Raw genomic sequence first — 22,576 nt, forward strand, 5'->3', positions numbered from 1 at the left:
GTCGCTTAGTCCTGCTTACATATTGTAGCCCGCAAGGGCATTGGAGCAGGTATACGACCCCCTTGGTGGAGCATGTGACAAAAGACCTAATAATAAATTCAGCCTGTGTACTGTTGGATTTAAAGGAATGGGTTCTCCTCTGAGTACATCCATTTAGAGTACAAATCCTGCATCGCCTACACTGGTAAAAACCAGTGAGGTTATCAAAGCATCCCCTTTTCATGGTGGGTGGATCAATAATATTATTAGCGACTGTGCCCCTAATAGAAGTTGCCCCCTTATAGACCACCTGGGGCCTGGAAGGAAGGATGGTACTAAGAGTAGAATCACTCATAAGGATATGCCAATGTTTCTTAATCATCTGACCTACCTTCCTATGCTGAATAGAATATGTAGTGATAAAGGGAGCAGATGGTACCCTGTTGGTATTGGGCATCCTCTCTTTGAGTAATTCACTTCTATCGATCGACAACACCTCTTCTATTGTGTTGTTGAGATGTGTGATCTGGTAACCCTTCTTAAGAAACTGTTTAGTCAGGACATCTGCCTGCATGAGAAATTCACCTCTATCAGAGCAGTTACGTCTTAAACGAATATACTGACTCTTGGGCACCGACCTAATCCAAGCTTCATGATGGCAACTGTTGGTAGGGATATACGAATTCCGGTCGGTGCTTTTAAAGTAGGTAGCAGTAGTGAACTGACCATTGTTTATTCGAATGGTGAGATCTAAAAAGTGAATCTCATGTTGACTAGCTTCATAATTGAGAAAAATGCCCCTAGGGTTAATATTCAAATCCCCAAAGAAGGAATCCAAATCAGATTTGTCTCCATCCCATAGGAGGAGGATGTCGTCTATATATCTTGCCCACAGGACCACTTGAGGTCTCTGTTGGGCATAGACGACATTCTCCTCCCACAGGGCCATAAAGAGGTTAGCCAAACTGGGGGCATATATAGCCCCCATGGCAACCCCTCTATCCTGTTTATAGATTTGGTCTCCAAACCAAAAATAGCTCAGAGAGGCGGCAAATTGGAGCAACTCCAGAATGAAGCAAGTTTGCTTGTCTACCAAGCCAGAATCACGTCTAAGAAAATATTCGACCACAAGGAGGCCTAAATGATGTGGTATAACAGTGTAAAGGGACGTGACATCGGCTGTCACCATCCACATTCCTGGCTGGGGAGTAAGGGCCGCCAGCAAATTAATCACCTGACGAGAATCCTTTATGAAGGAAGGCATTTTATTAACTATTGGCTGGAGAAAGAAATCAATATACCTGCCCACTCGGGACGTGATTGAATCTATGCCGCTAACAATAGGGCGGCCCGGGGGGCAGATAGGATGTTTATGAATTTTCGGCAAAAAATATATCACCGGAGTGCGCGGTTCCCTGGGTATTAGATAAGCCTTCTCTTTCTTATTCAAAATGCCTAGATCGAAACCCTTCTGTACTAGAGCTTCCAATTGTTTCTTATATTTAACCTTGGGATCCGACCTGAGGGGGGTATACGTATCTTTATCGCTTAATATTCTGTGCATTTCCATCAAATAATCACTTTTATTAAGGATGAAGATCCCGCCACCCTTGTCAGCAGGTCTGATAACCAGACCTCTATTTTTACATAGGGAGTCTAGACCAGCAGCAAAATCTCTGTCTGTTCTCATCTGCTTAACCGGCAATTGGTCCAAATCCCGGGGCAATGCTGAACCCAAAGTCACAGGCCACAACCACCTGTCTTGCGTACCAACATCCCTCAGCCTCTGGACAGTCCCTCTCCCTTGGGCTTTTCACTCACTTGATCAATAGCCCGTGTGTGGCTCCTAAGCGATCGATCACCCAGTTTCCTTCCGCTTGACTCTACTTCTCCTTTGTGGCCCGTTCCCCTCCCCTCAGGGGCGGCCAACGACATCAGCGGCTACATGCTGTAAGATGTCATCTGTTCCTCCATGAGGACCGGTTCCTCACCCTTCTCGCAAAGGTGAAGCTCCGTTGGCTCCCCGGAGGGGAAAAACCTCCACCTCCCCCTCCGGGAACCAGGCTGGCTCTCGCTTCTCACAGCAGGACTGGACTCAAACTCTCCTGGACACCACGTGACCCCCTTTTTATATGAGAGTCCCGAGCATTACCAAGCAAATCAATGATTGGTCGAGACTATCACATAAACTACCTGCCACTCAAATGGTAATTGACAACAACAGGCCTGCTGTAATAGCATAAGCCGGTCTAAATTTACTTGACAGAGAAAGCTAGCAAAAAGGGTCACCTACCTAAAAGCAGGTGCCCGCAACATATGGCCTGAGAGTTCGAACCAAATTAGCTGCTCCAGCCTCCTGTTCGATCTTATATCGAAATTATATTTCTACCACTGCCATAATGCCAGCTTCCTGCTGTCACTGATTCCTGAGGAAGTTGAGGGTGCTTGTGCCTGTAACATGCCGAGGAACCACTGACATCATGGGGAATTAGGGTTGCCACCTTTTCTTCATACTAAACCTGAACACTTTAACAGCACACAGCAAATTTCACCCTCTCCTTAGAGACCACCCATTAGAACAGAGTCCCCTTATATCAGCGCCTTTATAGGATTAAAGACCCCCATTAGATAAGAGTCCCTTTATATCAGTGCCCCCCTCCCCCTAAAGACCCTCCATTAGATCAGGAATCCCTCCTTTCACATCAAAGTCCCCTTTAGATTACAAGTCGACTCAACACATCAGGAGTCCCCCTTCATCAGGTTTCCCCGTTTACATCAGGATCCACATTTAGATCAGTATTCCCCCCTTACAACTGGAGTCCCCCTTCACATTAGGATTCCCCTATACATCAGGAGTCATCGTTTACATTAGGAGCTCTGTACTGAGCATCAATGGTCCCCTTATTAGATCAGAGTCCCCCTTTACATCAGGAGCCCCTCCCTTCACATCAGAGTCCTCCCTCACATCAGCAGGGGCCCTTTATATCAGTAACTTCTCTTATATCAAGGGCCCCTTTACATCAGGAGCCCTCCTTAAATCAAGAGTCCCTCTTTCAAATCTCCCTTTAAATTAGTAGTCTTCTTTACATCATTATCCCAGTGTGACAGGAGGGGGGCAGAGTGACAGGAGGGGACACAGTGTGACAGGAAGGGTGCAGAGTGATAGGGGGGGCAGTGTGACAGGAGGGGGGCAGAGTGACAGGAGGGGTGCAGAGTGACAGAGTGATAGGAGGGGGCAGTGTGACAGGAGGGCGCGCAGAGTGACAGGAAGTGTGCAGAGTGATAGGAGGGGGCAGTGTGACAGGAGGGGGCACAGTGTGACAGGAGGGGGCGCAGAGTGACAGGAGGGGGCGCAGTGTGACAGGAAGGGTGCAGAGTGATAGGGGGGCAGAGTGACAGGAGGGGGCACAGTGTGACAGGAGGGGCGCAGAGTGATAGGAGGGGGCAGTGTGAAAGGAGGGGGCACAGTGTGACAGGAAGGGTGCAGAGTGACAGAGTGATAGGAGGGGGCAGTGTGACAGGAGGGGGCGCAGAGTAACAGGAGGGGCGCAGAGTGACAGAGTGATAGGAGGGGGCAGTGTGACAGGAGGGGGCAGAGTGACAGGAGGGGGCGCAGTGTGACAGGAGGGGGCGTAGTGTGACAGGAGGGGTGCAGAGTGATAGGAGGGGGCGCAGTGTGACAGGAGTGGGTGCAGTGTGACAGGAGGGGGCAGAGTGTGACAGAAGGGGGCAGAGTGTGATAGGAGGGAGCAGAGTGTGACAGGAGGGAGCAGAGTGTGACAGGAGGGAGCAGAGTGTGACAGGTGGGGGCAGAGTGACAGAGTGATAGGAGGGGGCAGTGTGACAGAAGGGGGCAGAGTGTGACAGGAGGGGCAGAGTGTGACAGGAGGGGGCAGAGTGAGACAGGAGGGGCAGAGTGAGACAGGAGGGGCAGGGTGTAACAGAAGGGGCAGAGTGTAACAGGAGGGGGCAGAGTGTGACAGAAGGGGCAGAGTGTGACAGGAGGGGGCAGAATGTGACAGGAGGAGGCAGAGTGTGACAAGAGGGGGCAGAGTGACAGAATGATAGGAGGGGGCAGTGTGACAGGAGGGGGCAGAGTGTGACAGGGGGGAGCAGAGTGACAGAGTGATAGGAGGGTGCAGAATGTGACAGGAGGGGGCAGAGTGATAGGAGGGGGGCAGAGTGTGACAGGAGGGGCAGAGTGTAACAGAAGGGGGCAGAGTGTGACAGGAGGGGCAGAGTGTGACAGGAGGGGCAGAGTGTGATAGGAGGGAGCAGAGTGTGACAGGAGGGAGCAGAGTATGACAGGAGGGGGCAGAGTGTGACAGGAGGGGGCAGAGTATGACAGGAGGGGGCAGAGTGTGACAGGAGGGGGCAGAGTATGACAGGAGGGGGCAGAGTGACAGAGTGATAGGAGGGGGCAGTGTGACAGAAGGGGGCAGAGTGCGACAGGAGGGGGCAGAGTGTGACAGGAGGGGGCAGAATGTGACAGGAGGTGGCAGAGTGTGACAGGAGGGGGCTGAGTGACAGAATGATAGGAGGGGGCAGTGTGACAGGAGGGGCAGAGTGTGACAGAGGGGGGGCAGAGTGTGACAGGAGGGGCAGAGTGTGACAGGAGGGGCAGAGTGTGACATGAGGGGCAGAGTGACAGGAGGGGCAGAGTGTGACAGGAGGGGACAGAGTGTGACAGGAGGGGCAGAGTGTGACAGGAGGGGGCAGAGTGTGACAGGAGGGGGCAGAATGTGACAGGAGGGGGCAGAGTGTGACAGGAGGAGGCAGAGTGTGACAGAAGGGGGCAGAGTGACAGGAGAAGGCAGTGTAACAGGAGGGGGCAGAATGTAACAGGAGGGGGCAGAGTGTGACAGGAGGGGACAATGTAACAGGAGGGGGCAGAGTGTGACAGGAGGGGGCAGAATGTGACAGGAGGGGCAGAGTGTGACAGGAGGGGGCAGAGTGTAACAGGAGGGCGCTGAGTGTGACAGGAGGGGGCAGAGTGTAACAAGAGGGGGCAGCGTGTGACACGAGGGGGCAGAGTGTAACAGGAGGGGGCAGAGTGTGACAGGAGGTGGCAGAGTGTGACAGGAGGAGGCAGAGTGTAACAGGGGGGGGGGGCAGAGTGTGACAGGAGGGGGCAGAGTGACTGTAGGAAGCACTATACTATACACTGACTGGGCACTGTGTAGAAGAGTCAGTGTATATATTCTGGCTACCGGACGGGAGCTGCCCAAGAGCAGCAGGGGAGTCGGAGTTGGAGCTGCTTTGCACAGAGGTGCAGAAAATGAGAGGAGCAGTCTAGCAGACAGAAACAGCATGGCTGAAGGCAAGACATGGAAGCTGAAGTCGGGGGCAGAGATGGGAGGCGGAACTGGTCTGCATGGAGAGGTGTAGTGTGGAAAGAATATGCTGCCAAGCAAGTATCGAATAGGGTAAAGCACTTACACAGTATAGAAAAGCGTCACCCATACAAACCCCTCAATTCTCACCCACCCTTCATCATCCAGCAGAATGACACTTTCCCCACTTCCCCTCCCAACTGACAGCAGTGTGTCCGGGTGTCGGGCACACTGAAAACCGGACATGTGTCAAAACCCGGACTGTCTGGGTGAATACCGTACAGGTGGCAACCCTATGGGGAATCCCCACCACATATACAAAGTAAGCCACGGGCCGCTCCCCTTGTCTCAGCAGAAAGGAGGACAGAACTCCTCCTACAGATCCTGTACCTCTCTGTGCAGCCACAGCACCTCCTTGAAGACTCCTCCCTGGTCTCCACATTCAGCAGACTCCAGCAGCTGATTCCAGCCCTCCTCTGGTTTTCCTCCAGACCCTGCACTTTATGCTTTTCAGCTCTGTCCCATCTTCTTCCTAGCAGCAGCACATGGTAAGGGGGGTGCACTGTGATGTAGGGAAGGACTCTTCACTTCTGATGGTGGGAGGTGCTCTTGACATCTGATGTAAGGGGGAGTGGGGTGCCCTGGACCTTTTTGAGGGTGACCACAATGCCGATGTGGCCCCCGATGAAATCGAGTTTGACATTCCTGGCCTATGGTATGTGCAATTGTTAGGAAACATAAGTTTGCTGTCATTGCCCCGACACACAACTATTTTTTTTTCATTCCACCTGAGCCACAGAGTGTACAGACCTGGCAGACAGCTTTCTATGGGTTCCTGAGTGACGCGGCCTGTTGAAGGAGCAAGGAGACTCACCGCTGCAGGATTTTCCTCACGCTGATCATTTTTAACCTCAATGTGATTGTTTTTATTTATTGCACCATAAAGTTTCTACAGTTCATACTTAGAAGGCACCTCTTTCTTTACCCTTTATCTACATGTTTTGGAGCCTGCTTCTGCTATCCTGAAGAGGCCTGTCCTGAGTTATGGACCGTTTCTTCTTCACCCCTGGATATTACCATCCATCTTGCACGGTTTGTGCTCGCCCCTGATCCACACCCATTACAATAACACAGACTCAGGTTCTCTGGCATCATTTGAACTACAGTTTCCGCCAGAACCACCCCCATTTCCACTTATCTCAGGGTGGGAATAGATAAGTCTAATGTTCCTATCATTTTGGTTCAGTTCTTGCATAAAACTTGTCAATTGTTCTATAGTCCCACTCCACACCATGAGCACGTCATCGATGTAACTCAGCCACAAACAACAGTGGCTGAGGTACATCAAGGAGTTATATACCATCTCCTCTTCCCAGAAGCTCAGATGGAGGCAGGTATAGGCCAGCGCCCAGGGTGCTCCCATACATGTTCCACTTATTTGATGATAGCCAGTACCGAGAAATTGAAAAAAATTATGGTTAAGCATAAAGTCCAGTAATTAAATTATGTATTCATTCTGTGCACCCAACACTGGGTATTCCACTTCCAAAAATTGAACTACTGCTTTAAGCCCCCACTTACAGTATGTGGGATAGACGTATATACCATTTCTACATCTATCCCTACCAGATGTGCTCCAGCTGGTATCGACAGATGCAATAGTTTAAGAAGAACATCCCTTGTATCCTTGACAAAGAAGGAGATGGTAAACCATTTCCTTTATCAGGGAATCTACATACTTTTCTACTTTCTCCAAGGAGCCCTTTATTGCAGACTGCCTACCCGTGTCACCATAATAGAGACTATGCCTGCTTATAAAATGCAATTACATTAGCATTCAACTGGACATAAGGTGTTCTAGGCTATTCCAATCATCTGCCTGCCCTCAACCGACATACTGGCCCAAATAGGACTGACTGGATATATCTAGCACAGGTGGAATCGGTATGGCTCTTTATAGCCTTATAGCCTCAATCCATTATCATGACTCATGACGCACATAAACGGCCGGCTGGGTGCTTCTTCCTTCTGAGTGGATGTTCCTGAACGTCCTTCAGAAGGGGTGGGATCGCGCAACCGCGTGATCCTGTCACGGCGCATCTCAGATCGGCAGGAGGGCTCTATCATTGGCCCTCCTGTTCACATGATGATTGTGTCCAATCACAGCCATCATGTTATGTAAATAGAGAGCCAGTTGCTAGGTGATCTGCTCTCCTCCTCACTCGGAGATTGCCAGTGAGGAGAAGGAAAGCAGATCTCTGCAACCGGCCAGTGTTTAATGAGTATGAGCTGTTTTTTACGGCTTTTTTCACAATGTTTCCCAGCCTAGTGTCCCCACACAGAAAAAACACCTGTCCCATATATGTCCCAGTAAAATCAACTGTCCCAGTGATCATGTGCGCACATCTGTGATCATCTGTCCGCGATCATCTGCCCGTGATCATCTGCGCACATCTGTCCGTGATCATCTGTCTGTGATCACACAAACCTATTATCATACACTTATCAGGATTTATTTTTACCAAAGACTTGTAGCAGAATACATTCTGGCTTAAATTCATGACAAAATTTGATTATATTAAATTTCTGCTAAAACAGAAAGTAGAAAATATTGTTTTTTTCAAATTTTTCACTCTTTTTTTCACTTATATCGCAAAAAAAAAAAATTGGCGAATAAATACTACCAAAAGAAAGCTCTATTTGTGTGAACAAAATAATAAAAATGTAATTTGGGTACAGTGTAGCAAGACCGCGCAACTCTCATTCAAAGTTTGAGAGCACGGAAAGCTGAAAATTGGTCTGGGAAGGAAGGGGGTGAAAGTGCCCAGTATTGAGGTGGTTAACAAAGTCTGATTTTCACGTACAGTATTTTCACACTCAGGGCAGGAATATGGACAACCATGAAAAATATCTCCCTCATTCAGGGAAGGAATGTGGCTTCTCCCCTTTGTGAGATCTTTGATGTCTAACAAGTTCTGATTTCCATGAAAAACATTTCCCACACTCAGAACAAAAATATGGCTTCTCCCCTGTGTGAATCCTCTGATGCCTGTAAAGAATAGATTTTGCCGAAAAACATTTACCACACTCAAGGCAGGAATATGGCTTCTGCCCTGTGTGTGATCTTTGATGTATAACAAAGTCTGAGTTACGTATATAACATTTTCTGCACTTGGGGCACGAATATGGCTTCTCCCCTGTGTGAGACCTTTGATGTCTAACAAGGTCTGATTTCTGTGAAAAACTTTTCCCACACTCAGGACAGAAATACGGCTTCTCCCCTGTGTGAATCATCTGATGTCTGTAAAGTCTGGAATTGTCCAAAAAACATTTCCCGCACTCAGGGCAGGCAAAAAGCTTCTCCCCTCTGTGAGATCTCTGATGCAGAGCAAGTCCTGATTTCCGTGAAAAACTTTTCCCACACTCAGGACAGGAATATGGCTTCTCCCCTGTGTGAATCATCTGATGTCTGTAAAGATTGGACTTCTCTGAAAAACTTTTACCGCACTCAGAGCAGGGATACGGCTTCTCCCCTGTGTGAGATCTTTGATGTATAACAAAGTCTGATTTCCATATATAACATTTTCCACACTCTGAGCAGGAATACGGCTTCTCCTCTCTGTGACATTTTTGATGTCTAACAAGGTCTGATTTCTGTGAAAAACATTTCCCACACTCAGTGCAGGAATACGGTTTCTCCCCTCTATGAAATCTTTGATGTCTAGCAAGGTCTGATTTGTGTAAAAAACATTTCCCACACTCAGAGCAGGAACACGGTTTCTCCCCAGTGTGAGATCTTTGATGCATAACAAGTCCTGATTTCCATGCAAAACATTTCCCGCACTCAGGGCAGGAATATGGCTTCTTGCCTGTATGAGATCTTTGATGTATTAGTAGCTCTGATATCTGTGAAAAACATTTTCCACACTCAGGATAAGAACACACTTTCTCCTCTGTGTGAGACCTCCTATGTTTTTGAAGATGGGAGACCTGTGAAAAACATTTTTCACACTCAGGACAGGAATATGGTTTCTCCCCCGTGTGAATCCTCTGATGTCTGTTAAGATTGGACTTGTCTGAAAAACTTTTACCACATTCAGAGCAAAGATACGGCTTCTCCCCCGTGTGAGATCTTTGATGTATAAGAAAGTCTGATTTCCGTAGAAAACGTTTCCCACACTTGGGGCAGGAATACGGCTTCTCTCCTCCGTGAGATTTTTTATGTCCAACAAGGTCTGATTTCTGTGAAAAACATTTCCCGCACTCAGAGCAAGAATGAAGCTTCCCATCTGTGTGAGATCTCTGATGTACAGTAAGACTTAATTTAAAGCTAAAATTTTCCCCACATTCAGGACAGGCAAATTTCTCCTCCCCCTGAATTCCGGCACCATCCCTCACAGTATGAGGTTGCTCAGAGTCAGAGGGATTTGATGGTCTCTCCACACTGTGAAGTCCACCATCTACAGCTGAGCTCATTGTCTTTTCTCCTGCACAATCTCTTGTGATGTCCTCATCTTCCATTTTATAGCTTAGAGATAAAGTGAGATGTTCTGTGGAAGGTTTCTCAATCGCGTGTCCTGGAAAATATAAAAACACGATCAATAGATACAAGATGGTTAGTTTACTTAAATCAATATCCCATCTGAATCAGGTAGATTTGAGTGACCAGATGGTTTCAGTGGATGTCCCAACCAGCTGTGACTTTCCCTCTTCAGTAAACACAGCCCTTGTTCCTCCTCCCAGATCACTTCTACATTTACACAGATTTGTCAGAAGAGCAGGAACCAATGAGGACTGGGAGGTGCATGCTCTTCACACAACCACAAGCCTAGGCACTGGGTCATGTGATCTCTGATAATGAAGAAATTCAAAGTTTAGACTTGCAGACCTTTTAGCATAGAGCAAGTGGCGATAGGCCTAGGCTTCTGGTGACAAGCAGCACTGGAGGGTGTTTGGAGACATATTTTCTGTTGCAAATATAAGTGTTTCCATTTTCTATGTTCCTCCTTACATTTTATCCTAACAAAACTGTTGACAGAGTTTTAGGTTAACTTTTAGCTATAAGTTAGCTCAAAGAATAGGGACTGTTACTGTAACTAGGATCAAAACAAAACCTCATACTGCCAGCTGAACCCCAAAATCTACATAAATAGGGTTGAGAATGTGAAGGAGTGAGTTATCTGTCCCACTTATTTGTAATTTTTATGTGCTATATTGAACTGCATCAGTTACTATTGTTTGATGTATGCCAACATCTAGTGGTGGTTTAGGGCCACTAGAACTTATTTACCAATATTATTTGGTATCTGCTTCTGTCCTCTCCTTCTAGTTAGTTCAGTCTCAGCTAGAAACAAACAAGCAGTGGTAAGTACAATAAGAAACGAAACCTCACATAAACAGAACACATAAAGAAAATAAAAAGGGTTTTTACTCCAAGTCAAAACTCTTGCAGTGCACACATCCCGTCCCTATAAGGTATACATCCTAAGTCTGCCCATTGTCTTCTCCACACTCTTGACAGGGCCCCCTCATGTTTAGAGTAGCCTGGTAAGTATGAGCTGAGAGGGAGTTACTCCGGGTGTACCCAACCATTCTTGCCATATGTTTTAAAATTTCCGAGGGGCATTTCTATGAAGGTACGTATTTTTTTCCCGTATCAGAATATAATTCACCTGTTGTATCCATTGCCTAAAGGTAGGCGTATGTGGAGACAGCCAGTATCTCGCTATTAGCTTCCTAGCTAAGTACAGCAGCCTGAGGAGTGCTGTATGAGTGGGCGGACGGTAGGGATCCTAGATCAGCCTACCCAACAGACACGTAACTGGGTTGAAGTTAAGTTGAACCTGATATATGTTAGTTATCATTTGGATCACATCTTGCCAATATCTCACCAGTTTGGGGCATTGCCATAGCATATGAATTAGAGTGCCTTGATGTGCTTGGCACTTTGGGCATATAGGAGAATCTCATCTGCCCCACTTATGTAATTGAACCGGTGTACGGTATGCACGATGAAGGATGAACAGGTGAGATAGTTTGTGTGCTGCTGACACCGACACCAGGGGGCCATTCACCAAGATCTGTTCCCATGTATCTCCATCCAAAGGGCCCACATCCATCTCCCACTTCTCTCCACAAGGTAACAAATCTGGGGCTTGGATATACGACAACAGAGCATATATCCTAGATATAATCCCCTTCTTACCAGAGGTGGAGAAAATATCCTGCAGGAATGTAAATCTTTGACCTGTAACCTAGATATCCTACTCTGCACCCTGAAGGCATGACGCAGTTGCATGTACAAATAGTATCTATTGCGGAGCAAGGGGAATTCTATACAAGTTGGTCAAAGGGTTTCACATCTTGCTCCACAAAAAGTTGCGATAAGTATTTAACTCCGGCAGTTATCCAGGTTGAACAATTTCCAAGTTTAGCCAGCTCTCTGTAGGACCTATTACACCATATAGATGTACATGGGAGAAAGCCAGTAAGACCCAACCTGCACTTTAGTTCTGTCCATAGTTTTAACAACAACTGTACCGTGGGGCAGTGGAAAGGTAATTCCGGCAGGCCCATTTTCAGCTGAGACAAGGCCAAGAACTCCACTAAGGATTGTATCAGTAAGGTTCTTGAGGGGTCCATCACCATAGGGAGGTCCCAGCCAGTCAAATGCTGCAACTGGGCAGCCATAAAGTATGTGAGTGAATGAGGAACCGCCATCCCTCCCTGATCTTTTGGATATCGTAAAAAACAATATTTCAGGATCCATACAGGGGCATTGTGTAGCACATACAGCAACTGGGGGCCCAGACCATTTTAATGAGGTTGGCCCTGCCCGTAACAGAAAGGGGCAATCTACACCAACTGGTGCACTTTTGCTTGAATTTTTGCTGGATGGGTTTAAGGTTCAGCGCTATATAGTCTCCAACCTCCCTCATAACAGTAATCCCCAAATACTTAAATGGAGTAACCACATCCACCTGTGAAGCTATTTGAGGGAGAGGGCCAGGTAATGGATTGAATGGCAATAGCAAAGACTTATGCCAGTTAATGGCAAAGCCTGAATAACGGCTAAATAGTTCAATAAGTCACATGACAGCTGCAAGGGACCCCATGGTATCTCCGAGGTATATCAGGGTGTCATCAGCATAGAGGGAGAGCTTGCGTACCATCTCCCCTCTATGAAAGCTCACCACCTCAGGGGATGCTCTCACTATGGCCGCCAGAGGTTCCAGCGCCAGGGCAAAGAGCAAGGGGGACAGCGGGCATCCCTGCCTAGTCCCTCTGTGTAATGGAAAAGCCTCGGATAGCACCCCGTTAATGCGGATTCGTGCGCTGGGAGCCGTATATAGCAAATGAATCCAGGCATAAAAGGGTTTGCCAACTTTAAATTTACGCAGGACCGCCCATAGGTATCTCCACTCAACGCTGTCAAAAGCTTTGGCAGCGTCAAGTGAAAACACTACCCTATTGCCTGGGTTATCTACCGGCAGCTGTATGTTTAGAAATAGCCGTCTAACATTCAATGCCGTTGACCGAGCAGGAATGAAGCCTGAATGATCAAGGTGTATCAGCCCAGGCACCACCTGTGCCAAGCGTGTGGCTAGGACTCTGGCCAAGAGTTTGATGTTCGTGTTTATCAGTGAGGTCGGTCTGTAAGAATCAGGCAGCAAGGGGTCCTTACCCGGCTTGGGCAGCACCACGATGTTGGCCTCTCTCATAGAAGCCGGAAGTGCACCCTTGCGAACTGCATCTTTCAGAGTTGTCAAAAGCGTAGGTAAAAGGGATTCACCATAGTGTTTATACAACTCCGCGGGCAGTCCGTTGGTCCCCGGGACTTACTGTTAACCATAGTGGCACTGGCCTCAGTTAGTTCTTCAATGGTGATGTGTTCATTGAGCCATTTACCACCCTTCGTGGACAGTGTCGGCAAAGTGCACTGATCCAAGAAGTGTACAAGCTCATTCTCCGGGGAGTAGCCTTGGATTCATATAGTTCCCTAAAATAAGTACTGAAAACCTGTAAGATTTTACTTGCATCCTGTACCATAGCCCCTGCTGGGTTCCAGATGGCTTCTATGTGCGTTGTTCCCTGCAGTGTCTGAGAAATCATCGCCAGCAAGTGGCCAATGTTTTTCCCTTCCTCAAAATATTTCTGCTGTATAATAAAATCTCTTGCTTTCAACTGTGATGAGGGTGACCTGTTGGTGCAATGCCTGTGCCACAAACCATACTCTCTCGGAAGCAGGTGAGGGATTCATACTATAGTGTTGTTCCGCTTTTTGTGCCTCACTGAGCACCAGGTTTCCCCATTCCCTGGTAGCTGTCTTAATGTTAGATATCTGTCGGATTATAAGACCTCGTATGTGCGCCTTAAGAGTGTCCCAGACCACTCCCTGTTCAGCACAGCCTCTATTATAGTGAAGAAAGGTTTGAATCTCTGCAGGCAGTGGGTCTGCTGTCGGAAAGAGATTAAACCAAAAGGGATTGACTTTCCATAATTTAGTACCCGCGGCTCCCGCAATAGAGATCTGTTCTCTCATCAGTGAATGGTCAGAGATATTCCTTGGAAAGTATTCAACCAGGTTCACCATAGATAATGCCAGAGGGTTACTCAAGCACTGGTCTATGCATTATAAACCACTATGTGAAGCAGAATAACAAGAATAACATTTCCCGTCTGGGTGTCTATTCCTCCACACATCACACAACCCTAGTTCCGAGACCAGTCTGGCAAATGGGGTGGGGCCCCCGAACAACAAAAGAAGAAAAAAAATGAAGAAAAGCATCCTTGAATAAAGGGAACAAAAACAGTGAGTCCTCGCAGGACAGGTATGTATGGGGGCCCCAACGTCTCTGGTGAAACCAGGAATCCGAAAGAACTTCCACTTCCACTAATAACAGTGGTTGTAACTTAAACAAATTAACACAAGTTCCTTACCGCCTTATAGGATCCAAGGCCTGCAGTGTGAGCAGGGAAGATATCCGCAATCATAAAGCATCTCATCCTGACGTGGAATGGTTTAGATTCAGGCCACCGCCATCCATCTCAGAGCAGGATCCGCACAATCCAACCAGTCAGCAGCAGCATTCAGGTTATCGAAAAAGTGGGTTTTGTTGTTGGCTGCTACCCTCAGCCTGGCCGGGTAGAGCATGGCGTAGGTAACATCAAAGCGTCGCAGTCGTTTCTTGATGTCTGTAAACTTAATGCCACAGGGTTCTTCTCCTCAGCCCGCTCTGGAATTCCCACAGCCCAGACATGGTTCCTTCTCAGTCTATTTTCCATGTCTTCTAGTTTGGCGGCATGAGCAAAGGTCAGGGATTGCACGTGGTGCACTTCACGCTGTAGTGGCGCCATATCATCTTCAATTGTGCTCACGCGACCTTCTAAGGCCGCCGTGCGGTCTCTTAACTTCTGCATGTCTGCCTGACCAAAGTTATTTCAAGTTTCACCCCCTTCATTCAAGATGTCAGGGAGTGTAAGGTGTGATAGGTTACTGCTGCAAGGATTTCCGGTAGTGTGGGTTCAGGGTCATCCGAGACCTCCATGTCAGGCTCCTGATTAGTAGCTAAAATGACTGAGGTACTCACAGTGTCCCACATGGCGGATTCCTCAGGGTCCTCTGCCTAGCCCGGGTCTGGGTCCACCAGATTAGGGATAGCCGCCCCCCGGTGTGGAGAGCTTGGTAAGTCGTGTATCAGGAGTAGCAGTTTGCTTTAGCAAACAGCCGCTGTGCATCCTCCCTAGCTCGAGCAGGCAGCCGGGCACCATTTTGGCCAGCTTGGTCATGCGTTGCTGTCTGGTCTTTATCCCTTCTGGACATATCGCCAACGGGAGAGACAGGTACCGGAGGAAGGCCACTTGTTTGCTGTACCCATGGAGACGTGTGTGGAGAAGGTACGGCGTTGGGTATGCAGGCAGTCAGGATAAATTGCAGGAGATACAGTGGAGAGATCAGTCAGCGCGTCCTACTCCATGCACCACAAGCCACGCCCCAGATCTTGTGTTTCTGCTAAGCAGTAACACAGATCTCTGTCTTCTTACAGTACAAGCACCTCCCCCACACAGTTAGAAAGCACTCCCTAGGGACACATTTAACCCTTTGATTGCCCCTGTTAACCCTTTCCCTGCCAGTGTCATTAGTACAGTGACAGTGCATATTATTTAGCACTGATCCCTGTATTGGTGTCACTGGTCCCCAAAAAAGTGTCACTTAGTGTCAGATTTGCCCGCCACAATGTGGCAGTCCCGCTATACGTCGCTAATCGCTGCCATAAAAATACCCCATAGTTTGTAAAACGTTTGCTCAAACCATCAACAATATTGGGATTTTTTTTAACCAAAAATATGTAGTGACACTGGAATGTGTACAAGCTCCTCACCTTACTGCTGTAAGATACAACACATATAAATATATTCCCCTGATGAAGTCACATGATGTGACGATACGCGTCGGAATTGGAGCAATAGGCGGAACCAGTAGGGATGGAAGTATACGAGCTTGGCGCTCATGGATTATTACCTTTTTTTTTAAACCAAAAAGTGAGTGTATCTATGTTTTAATAAATTGACCCATTTTAAACGGGATTATGCTATTGGGACTTTTCTTCCATATTCTAACCTCCCCAAATCGAGCTTACTAGAGGAGAAGGCTATATCACGATCCATTTCTGTAAACATCAAAGAGGGACCCCATCAGGACTGCTGCATTTGATCCATTTATGCTGTACCCTTACAGCAGTAAGGTAAGGGGCTTGTACACATTCAGGTGTCACTACAGGAGGATTATCCTGGCATCGGCCATTTTTTTTCCACCCACGGTGGAGGGATATATTACTCATCTCAATATTGTTTGACTGTCACAGTATTTATGGGATTGTATTTACACGTTCAAGATACTCTAATCTAAAGTGCGCATTGGACTTTTATTATTCGCATTGTTATAAGTTATTAATTACTTCAGCACGTTAGTATATTTTCACTGTTTTATGATTATGTGATCGGTTCCAAGCTATCGCCATCAGTTATGGATGTTTACTGTTTGTAGTAACTATATTTATTTCACTTTGCACCTTAGCACGCAGAAAGTTTTTGATTGTATAGATCAGTGATGGCGAACCTTGGCACCCCAGATGTTTTGGAACTACATTTCCCATGATGCTCATGCACTCTGCAGTGTAGTTGAGCATCATGGGAAATGTAGTTCCAAAAGATCTGGGGTGCCAAGGTTTGCCATCACTGGTATAGAACGATACACACCTTGTGTGTTGATCATTGCACTAGCACTTTATTTTTTCTTAGAAGGTTCACAGCGCAACATCATCATTTATTAATTTACCTCTCGATCTGTTAAGGTTTAGCTAATCAGGTGTCTGCTGCAGTATGCCCTTAGTTTTTATTTAACAGAGCGGGAGTTATATATTTATTCTACCAAGGATATTGTAGACCATCATCAAGTAAACAAAATAATGTTCACAGGTACTATTCTAATACTAAAGGGTATTGATCCTTATCAGAATGTAGGGAATATGGTCTTGATCCACAAGGGACCAAGAGCGTAACCATGTTAATCAGTGACTTGATTTGCGATCAGGTATTAAAAGGCGTAGAAATAACTACGTAGTATAGGGAGTCGGGGAAGGTACGGAATAACGGGAAGGCCCCTGCACTGAGACTACCATCTAAAGCAAAACCATGTTAGGCCCTAAAGACAACCAGATAAATTAGGATTAAGCAACAGAGAAAGAAGTTTGGGGGGTGCGTGGCCTGAAGCTGCATGGCGTAGAGAGTGCAGAGTAAGAGCTCCGGCTACCTAACATCCTTTACACCGATCCTCTGGGACTAACTTGCTATTTCACCTGGCATACAACATCCCCATCGAGTGGCGAACCCTCTGTGCTCATGTCGCCGCCGAAACGAGCCCCGGGAGATATCGCCATGAGGAGCGGGACTCGGCGGGGGAAGGTGGTGCCGCATCCTCGGCCGCTCTCAGGAGACACAGCACGCATCCTTGAAGCTGTCTCCCTCTGCCAGACAACTCTTACCTCGAAAATTGAGGAGGTTAAAGTCGATATTTCCCTAATCCGTCAGGATATACACAAACTGCAGGAGAGGGTGGCCGAAACGGAGCGCAGGATTGGACAGGCGGAGGACGACATCTCACCACTGCAGGTCACCACTGAAAGGCTCCAGTACCAACTAAATGTCGTCCTCAGTAAACAGGATGACATGGAGAACAGACTCCGCCTCTGTAACCTCCTCAGCTGGCTGCGAGACCCCCACCACCTGGAGCTCCCCCGCGAACCTTTATCGCAAAGTTCCTGAATTACCGCGATCGCGATGCAATTTTACGCCTCACCCGCGAAAAGGGCAATATTCCGTTTGGCGACAAACATATTGCGGTATACCCAGACTTCTCCGCCAAGGTCCAGAAGAAGCGGGCACAATTTTCAGAAGCCAAGCGTCAACTACGCAATCACCATCTCCCCTACGCTATGCTGTTTCCAGCACGCCTTCGAGTGATCCGGGATGGAAAGGCTCACTTTTTCGAGGACCCCTTTGCGGTCATTACATGGCTGGAGCGACAAGGAGCAGCTGCACCATCTTGACTCTCCGGATCAATTCCTCCACAGATGCATTCCTCAGAACTGGGCTCCCAAGACCTTCGCCTCTGCTGACACCTCCATAAACTGAGTCAGCTTTGACCTACTTCACTTTCACCCTCCTCCATCTTGGCTATATTACCCCTGACAATAACCGTGTGTAGCTCATATCCCTCTTCCTCAACCTGCTATCTAATGCCCCTGTAAGTTACCCATACTCAGCCACATAGGAGCATGATATTCGCACCTCCCCAAATGCCCAGATGCTGGACTTCCTGGCACTGCAGTGCACTTTTATTCGCCCCCAGGGACAGTCGGGCTTGCACCAGAACTTCCATCTCATTTGCATGTTTTTGCTTGCTTTCCTCCCCCTTGCCGACAATGGTGCACCTCGCTGTCCCCCCAAGAACTGTTTCCCTGGCCAGCAGCAGTCTCCACGGCTGTGGAGGACTGTTACAAGTTTGCTATGCCACGCTGGTCCAGAGCTGGCAAGGTTTACGTTCTTTTATTTTTTTACTCTCCTTTTTTTCTTTTTTGTTGTTAAGGTATCTGACACGCTCACTGTTGCAATTTATTTACTGCTGCTTGCAATGTATTATGTCTGTCCAATCTCCTCCTGGTATGGCTCCCTGCGGATCTGCCACAAATGCTGTATGGCTTCTGCGGTCTCCCCTGCAGTGTTCCAACACACAACAGGGAGCAGCACTCTTGGTTCTATGTATGTTCATGTGTATGGGCATTTGGGCTGCTGTGGGTGTGGGGGCAGACTACCCCCTCTGATCTGGCTGCATGCTAATATACTCTCACCGACCACATGGCACATCTTAAGTTAGTTACATGGAATGTGAGAGGGCTGAGGGCCAAACCCAAACGGCTCGCCCTCCTCTTCCACCTTAAACAACTGCGAGCGGACATATACGTTCTCCTAGAGACCCACATAATGGGCCAAATGCAACTGGCACTTAAGAAGCCCTGGGTGGGCTGGATCTATCAAGCCCCATACACTAACAACTCAAGAGGGGTTGCTATTATAATTGCCAAAACTGTCCAATTTCAACTCACAATCTGCGGTCAGATCAGCAGGGCAGGTTTCTGTTCCTGCATGCCACCATTGGGGGGCTTGAGGTGTTAATTCTAGCCTTTTATATTCCCCCACCATTTCAATTTGCTGCCCTTAAGGAAGGCCTGGCTTTTATGGCTCAGCATCCTGTAGTGCCTGCCATATGGATTGGGGACTTCAACATGGTCATAGACCCCCTTAGACAGATTTCGCCCGCCCAATACAGCACCTACCCAGTCCACACTGACTAGATTTGGGAGATTCCTTTTGGAGTTTGCCATGACAGACACCTGGAGACTCAAACACCCCGCCACAATCGCGTTCTCCTGCTTCACCCCCTCACAGACCACTATGTCCCGCATAGACATGATTTTGATCTCCCCTACCCTGGTCCCGGACCTCCTTGAAGCGGGATTTGGGACCAGGGTTTTATCGGATCATTCACCCTATTGGATCACCCTCCGCCTGCCCTCCACCCCTCTGACTCACACATGGAGACTAAACCCATTCTGGCTCACGGTCCTCACGAACTTGGAGGCCGTACAGCGTGAATGGACCCACTATTTTCTCTCCAATGCGGGATCGGCTTCAGTTGGGTTGGTGTGGGAGGCATTCAAATTACATGCCCGCTCAATCCTCCCTATAAGGGTGAACAGACACAAGGCCTCCTCTAAACTAATCCTGCAGCAGGCCGAGGAATGGCTTGGCTCTCTTGAGCAGCTTTTCCTTGCAGACCCCTCACCCTCTAATGGTGCCCAACTTCGCTTACAATCTAGGCTCACAAACTATCTCCACTTCGAAAAAGCCAAAAGAGGCATATTCTTTAGCAAATAAAAAACATTCGAGCATGGTGAACGGACTGGGAAACTACTAGCATACATGGCCCACTTGGATCATAGCCCCCCTGTGGTGGTTCAACTCTGCTCGGAGTCTGGATCCACGCTTACAGACCCTGCACAGGTAGTTCAGGAATTCAGGCGAATCTATGCTGACCTGTACACCTCAAAGGCCGACTACTCCCTGAACGAACTGTGTTCCTTCCTGCAGAGCATAGACTTTCCTTCCCTTACTGAACCCCAAATAGAGCTTTTAGAAGCGCCCATAACCGAGGACTGTATACTGGAAGCGATGGCGAGTCTACCTGTCTCCAAGGCTCCCGGTTCAGATGGTTTACCCCTGGAGTTTTACTCCCAATTTCAAGAGGTTCTTCTCCCTAAGTTGCAGGCCGTATATTCCCATATCTTTGATTCCGGCACCCTCCCACGCTCCATGGGTGAAGCCCTTATCGTCCTCATCCCGAAACCAGGCAAGGACCCCTTATACCCCGAATCATATCGCCCCATCTCCCTATTACTCCCTATTACTTATTTAACTAGACGTTAAAATATTAGCTAAAATTCTTGCCCTAAGACTCAATAAAGTGATACTGAGCCTTATTCATGCTGATCAGACCAGCTTTATGCCCAACAAAAATACATCATTTAACCTCAGGAGATTGTTTATGAATCTTCAAGCCACACACGACAATATTGGGTCCAGGGTGGTGGTTAGCCTGGATGTCGCTAAGGCATTTGATTCGGTGGAGAGGGGCTACCTGTGGGAATGTCTCCGCAGATTCGGCTTTGGGACTAAATTCATCAGGTGGCTCCAACTCCTTTACCAGGCTCCCACCCCCCGGATCCAGGTCAACGGCAAGACATCCGATACTCTTCCCCTGACCCGAGGTACCCGCCAGGGATGCCCCATATCCCATAGCCGTAGAGTCTCTGGCTATCGCCATTAGGGCACATCCCGACATCAAGGGCCTCCGCTTGGGACAGGTGACCGAGGTACTCAGCCTTTATGCAGATGATATGCTCTTATATTTAGAGGATGCAGGCCCCTCCTTGACAGCGGCACTACACCTGATCCAGCGGTTCGGCACCTTTTCGGGGCTGCAAATTAACTGGGCCAAATCTCAGATCCTCCCCATAGACCTCTCTGCCCCTACGGCTGAAGAGGTGGCCCTCCCCTTGGTAAGGACTAGCAGTTTCAAATACTTAGGCATTCAGTGCTCACGCTCCCTCACCGAATACGCACCCCTTAATATTGAACCGATTTATAATCTCCATAAAAATAAAAGTCTGGTCTAGACTCCCTCTTGGAATTATGGGCCGCATTCACATAGTCAAAATGATTCTTCTCCCCAAATTGCTCTATTTATTCTGGCACTCCCCTCTATACATTCCTTCCCACATATTTAGATCTATGGAATCTATTCCTAACACGTTTGTGTGGGGCTCCTCCCGGCACAAGCTGTCATGGTTGACTCTAAAATGCCCTGTGCACTTAGGGGGCACAGCCCTCCCCGATCTAGCATTGTATTACATCGCCTCTCAGTTATCCCATTTTTATTATCTCAACCGACATGACAAGCTCCGTTATTCCACATTGGTGTGCACATCGGTCACCGACGTTGTGGTCCACCCCTTCCAGATACTTTTTTGCGGGCACCGGGGTCCCTCCCGCTCAGGTAATAGATGCCTTATGCTAAACCACCACTGTAAAATTTGGCAAAGGGCGCAGACCATCATCGGGGCTGCCCCCCTACATGCCCACACGCCAATTTGGGATAACCCTCAACTACCTGAATTGATGACTATCCCCGATCATAAGTTGTGGGTAATTGAGAGAATCATATATCTATCCCAACTCACTACTGGCAGTGCAGTTAAGACATTTCAGGCCCTCAAGGAAGAGTTCAACCTACCCAACCGTATGTTCTTCCGCTTTCTCCAGGTTCGCCATGCCCTCCAGTCCCAATTCGGTGCTTCAGTCCCTATTTTAGAGTCAGGTTCCCTGGCGGGTGTGATCCTCGGTGAGGACCCTAAGAAACTAATCTCCACACTATATAATCAACTTCTTCTGCCATCGGCCACCTCACAGGCATACCAATTAAAATCCAGATGGGAGGGTGATCTGGGGGGGTTGGAAGATGAGGAGTGGGGGGAGGTTTTGAGCTCATGTAAAAGAGTGTCCCCTAAACTTTCAGACCGCTTAATTACTTACTTCTATATTCTCCACAGGTCATACCTTACCCCCTCTCGCTTATGCAAGTATAAGCCAGATGCCAACCCGACTTGTCCCAGATGCGATAACGCAGACAACACCTTCTACCACTTTATTTGAACCTGCCCACCTATTCAACAGTACTGGTTGCAAGTTGTTAAATTTCTCCACGACTGCATGGGCTCTCCCTTGATGCTATGCCCACGTCAATGCCTACTTGGCCTCCTTCCCATCTCTGAGGAGGAGAAATACTTGTCAACATTCCTACAGATAACACGTTTTACAGCTAGAATGCAGATAGCCCGCCTGTGGCTTAGAGCCACCTCCCCTACCATACAGCAATAGAAAAAGGCTGTTAACCTTACCCTTCCATATAAAAGAGTCCTCTACTCTCATCGAGGATGCCTGGGTAAATTCCACAAGATTTGGGATAGATGGGTTGATGATTCCTCCACTTGTACGGATTGAGTTTAAATGTGTTTTTGTTAGCTCACTATGTCTGCCTACTACGTGACTCCACAACCTGCATCTACAGTGAACATACGAAGCTATGC

General features: G+C 47.9%; 1 protein-coding gene across 1 annotated transcript in view; it reads right to left on the bottom strand.

The window, feature by feature from the left end:
• LOC141121575 (uncharacterized) overlaps nucleotides 1-22,576 on the bottom strand; it is a 167,489-nt gene that overhangs the window by 12,717 nt on the left and 132,196 nt on the right. Inside the window, 2 exon segments of the mRNA XM_073611210.1 lie at nucleotides 371-729; nucleotides 8,237-9,889. Coding sequence (XP_073467311.1) covers nucleotides 371-729; nucleotides 8,237-9,889 — 2,012 coding nt within the window.

Source organism: Aquarana catesbeiana, unplaced genomic scaffold, assembly GCF_042186555.1.
Source record: "Aquarana catesbeiana isolate 2022-GZ unplaced genomic scaffold, ASM4218655v1 unanchor225, whole genome shotgun sequence".
NCBI classification, from domain to species: domain Eukaryota; kingdom Metazoa; phylum Chordata; class Amphibia; order Anura; family Ranidae; genus Aquarana; species Aquarana catesbeiana.